The sequence below is a fragment of the Cryptomeria japonica genome, chromosome 8 (genome assembly GCF_030272615.1).
Source record: "Cryptomeria japonica chromosome 8, Sugi_1.0, whole genome shotgun sequence".
NCBI lineage: Eukaryota > Viridiplantae > Streptophyta > Pinopsida > Cupressales > Cupressaceae > Cryptomeria > Cryptomeria japonica.
Genome location: NC_081412.1, coordinates 585,242,708 through 585,246,507, shown reverse-complemented (window position 1 = coordinate 585,246,507; position 3,800 = coordinate 585,242,708). Strand labels below are relative to the sequence as shown.

The 3,800-nt window shown below is 36.9% G+C and overlaps 1 protein-coding gene across 2 annotated transcripts; it reads right to left on the bottom strand.

The window, feature by feature from the left end:
• Positions 1–370: 370 nt before the first annotated feature.
• On the bottom strand, positions 371–2,320 carry LOC131054659 (F-box/FBD/LRR-repeat protein At5g56420). Of its 2 annotated transcripts, none has more exons than XM_057989208.2 (2): positions 1,095–2,320; positions 371–1,025 (listed from the first exon to the last, which is right to left on the bottom strand). In XM_057989208.2, exons 1-2 carry the CDS (start codon positions 2,061–2,063, stop codon positions 792–794), a joined length of 1,203 nt encoding a protein of 400 aa, XP_057845191.2. In that variant the 5' UTR covers positions 2,064–2,320; the 3' UTR covers positions 371–791. The 2 variants fall into 2 exon arrangements, with proteins under 2 accessions (XP_057845191.2, XP_057845192.2); XM_057989209.2 differs by having other exon boundaries at positions 371–1,007.
• Positions 2,321–3,800: the final 1,480 nt, after the last annotated feature.

Below are 3,800 nucleotides of genomic sequence, written 5' to 3'. Positions count from 1 at the left end.
CCCTTGTTCCTTGCATAGAATATTGCTATACACAAAAAAATTATTCAGTTGGAATAAATGTGAAATAATTCTATATCTACATGGAAAGCAGAAGATACCATGCTTGTTTCGTTGTCCTTGCTTTCAACAGGTAGTTTATAATGGCACCGTATTAAAAAAGATTGAGAATACATGAGTATCTTTTATTTGAAGCCAGTTTCATTTAGATTCTGAAAAGAAAATTATGGTAGAAAAAAGAAGAAGATGAAACGTTTTTCAGTTGATATATTCCTCAGTGACTAGCAGAATAAGGGGATGAAAATGATAACATACCCTTTCAACTATTAATCAAATCTACTGAATCAAAAGTAAGACCATATTTTTCAGTGACTAGCAGAATAAGGGGATGAAAATGATAACATACCCTTTCAACTATTAATCAAATCTACTGAATCAAAACTAAGACCATATAAAGTCGAATACTGCTTTACAAGGGCCCTTCCTAGATCCAAAGGCATTGAAATCTAATGGTAAGGCACCATTAATAGAAGCTGAAAGCTACACATATGTTTCCTTTAAAATCTAGCATCCCTTCTATAAGACCATATAAAGTAGAATATTACCACTGCTGTACAAGTGCCCTTACTAGATGCAAAGGCATTGAAATCTAGTAGTAAGCCACCATTAAAAGAAGCTGCAAGCTTTACATGTATTTCCTTTATCATCTATCCTGTTCTACACAGTATTACTCCACCTTTCTAATCTACGGCAATACAGTGGAAACCCAATTCTACAAATTTGTATTCCAAATCCTAAGTAAACTGACTCATGAACTCTGGATCAGTAAATAATGTTGTTCCAATTGGAGTTTCGCAGAGAATCATAGAGTTCAACTTGGGAGCATTGTCAAGAAAGAAATCCAACAAAGCCACTTCCTTTTGACCCCATATGTCTGATGAAATATGTACATCTGCTTTCTTCAGATTTGGAAAGGCCATGTCTGCAGCCACTTCCCCTGTCGCCATGTCCTGCCATCCCCAAAAGGGCTATAGTATAATATAAAATCTACATGTCTGTGAAAAAGGTATTTATATCAAAAGCAAAAAACGATTTACCTGGATAAGAATGTCTGTGATTTTGAGCTCTTCAAGGTCTGGAAAGGTGCCGACGAGGACCCCAAATGGGCTATCTATCCCTATTCGAAGGGACAACTTTTTCAAGGATTTCATAGCTGGAAGCTCTGTAAGTGCTGAAATTTCCGATGCCTCCATTTCTTGCAGAAATGGGAACGAATTAAGCTCAAATTTACACAACATGAAACAATCCTTTATTTTGATCTCGACCAACTGGGGGCAATCTGCTATAACGTTTTCTATAGAAGAAGTTCCTAAGTTCAAGTAAATCAGATTGGGTGCACAGATGCTCAAATTAAACAAGCTGGCACAGCGCTTGATCACCAACTTCTCAAGAAGTGGGCACACTGCTATGAGCTGTTGCAGTCTCTCATCAGTCAAATCAGCAACCTCCCAAAACGAACAAGCCTTTAAAAACATAAAACCCTTAAACTCTCTAGGTATTGCTGTAAACCAAAAACCCTCAATTTCCAAAACCCTCAAAAGCTCACAGGCAAACAGAGAAGGTGGTAAATGCCTCCCCCACATTACCCTGCAATGAAGAGCAACTTTTTTCACTCCCTTCACAGCTGCCAGATTTATACATCGCTCAATGCTCACTTTGTTCAGTACTTTTTCCCCTAATCGATTCTGACCTTCCTGGAAGGAAAGATCAAACCGTAGACTCTCAAGAGGGGCAGAGTGAAGCGAAAGGATATTGTTTATCAAATTTTCCACGTACTTAACTGGGTGGTTGACGTCTGGAATTTTCACAAGGTGGGAAAGAAGTAATATGATTGAATCGAAGACAGACTCAGAAAAATCGATGTGGGGAATGTTTGTCCAAAGGGTTTTCCATCTGTGAGACAGAACAGAGATGCGAATTATATCTTTCAAAGAGAGATGAGAAAGAATGTTACAGCACAGTAAATTGTCAGGCAAGTCACTCAACCTATCGATCTGAATCTCCATTGCAATTGAATTGCAGAAAACTTAATTCATTTCAACTCAGAGCAGCAACAGAGAAATATTTAGACACAAAAAGCTCCTACTCTAGAACATCTCTGTACATTAAACGGCGCAATAAAATATTGGACGCCCATGTGACCTTGTGACTGCGAATTGCGTATACCACTTAGTTATCAAAGTGCCATGGGGCCACCCATAATGGTATCAAAGTGCCATGGGGCCACCCATAACGCGTCTACGCGGAATCTGTTGGCTCCAGCAAAGTGAAGAAGTTTGCGTGGCAGTTGAAGGTTTATGTAGCGTGTGTCGTAAAGTGCTGTAAGTTATATGTCCCTATCATAGCTCAACCCTTAGACGACAGGCTTTAATATCTGATGGGCGAAGACCTAATAATAGAGAAGACCTAACAATCAAGCATATATGAATAGTGTACCTACCAATCAAGCATATATGAATAGTGTTGTCAGTTATTTTTTCAAATTTGATCTATTAACGGAAAATATTTTTATTATTATTTGAATATAAAAATATCATGTCAATCATAATTTAATAAAATATCTAATGATATGTATAATTGTTCATCATTTTATTAAAAAAATATAAATAATTGTAATTAAAATTTAGTTCTTTGTATGATATAAGTCAATTTGTTTTATTAAAAATAAGGATTACATATTAAAATTTAAATATTATGTTTTTAAAATAAAATATTATGTATTTGTCAATATGTCTTTTTTCTTTCTTATACTTTTAAGTTATATTTCATGTATATATTTGTAGGATGTTTGAGAGTGGTTTTAGATCTCTAGGAGTTATAATACAAATTCTAGGTTTTAGAAGATCTTATGAATTTTCAGACTTGGTCAAATTTTAGTCATCAATAAGATCCTATTACGTCACTCACTCTCTTTATCTCCTCCGAGATCTCTCTCTCTCTCTCTCTCTCTCTCTCTCTCTCTCTCTCTCTCTCTCACACACACACACACACACACACATCTTCCTTCTCTAATTATCTCTATATCCCCTCTCCTCTCTCTACATACGTCTCCCTCTCACCCTCTCTCTCCCTCCCTCCTTTGGTTGTCACTTCTCTCTATCTCACCCCTCTCACCCCTCTCTCCCTCCTTACCTCTTTCTCTTCTTACCTCTCCCTCCTCCCTGTCTCTACTTCACTCTCTACTTGTCTCTATTTCCCCATCCCCATTTCTCTCTAAATACTTGTCCCTTCCTCATTCCTTTTCCATTTAGGGTTGAGTATATATGATTTAGGATTAAGATTATAAGATATAGGGTTGAGAGTTGAGGATTAGAGTGTAGATTTTAAGGTTGATGGTAAATGGTTTAGGGCTTTGGGTTACTTGGGTATAGGGTATGAGTTTGAGTGTAGAGTATATGCGGTTGATGTTTGAGGGTATAGGGTTTAAGACTGAGGGCATTGGGTATAGGGTGGAGGGTGGAGAGTTGAGGGTACATAAGGTATAGGGTATAGGGTTAAGGATATATAGTTTTGAGTTGAGAGTATAACATTGAGGGTTGAGGGTTTAGGGTTGAGGGTTGAGGGTATAGGGTTCAAGGTTGAGGTTATACCTGATCATGATTAGGGGTTGAAAGTATCTGGTTTATGGTTGAGGTTATAGGGTTAAGGATGCAGGTTTGATAATAGGGGATTTAGAATTAAATTAATTTTTTAGGTTTTATTGTTAAATTATTAAGAGTGAGTTTTAGGGTTTAGGGATTAAA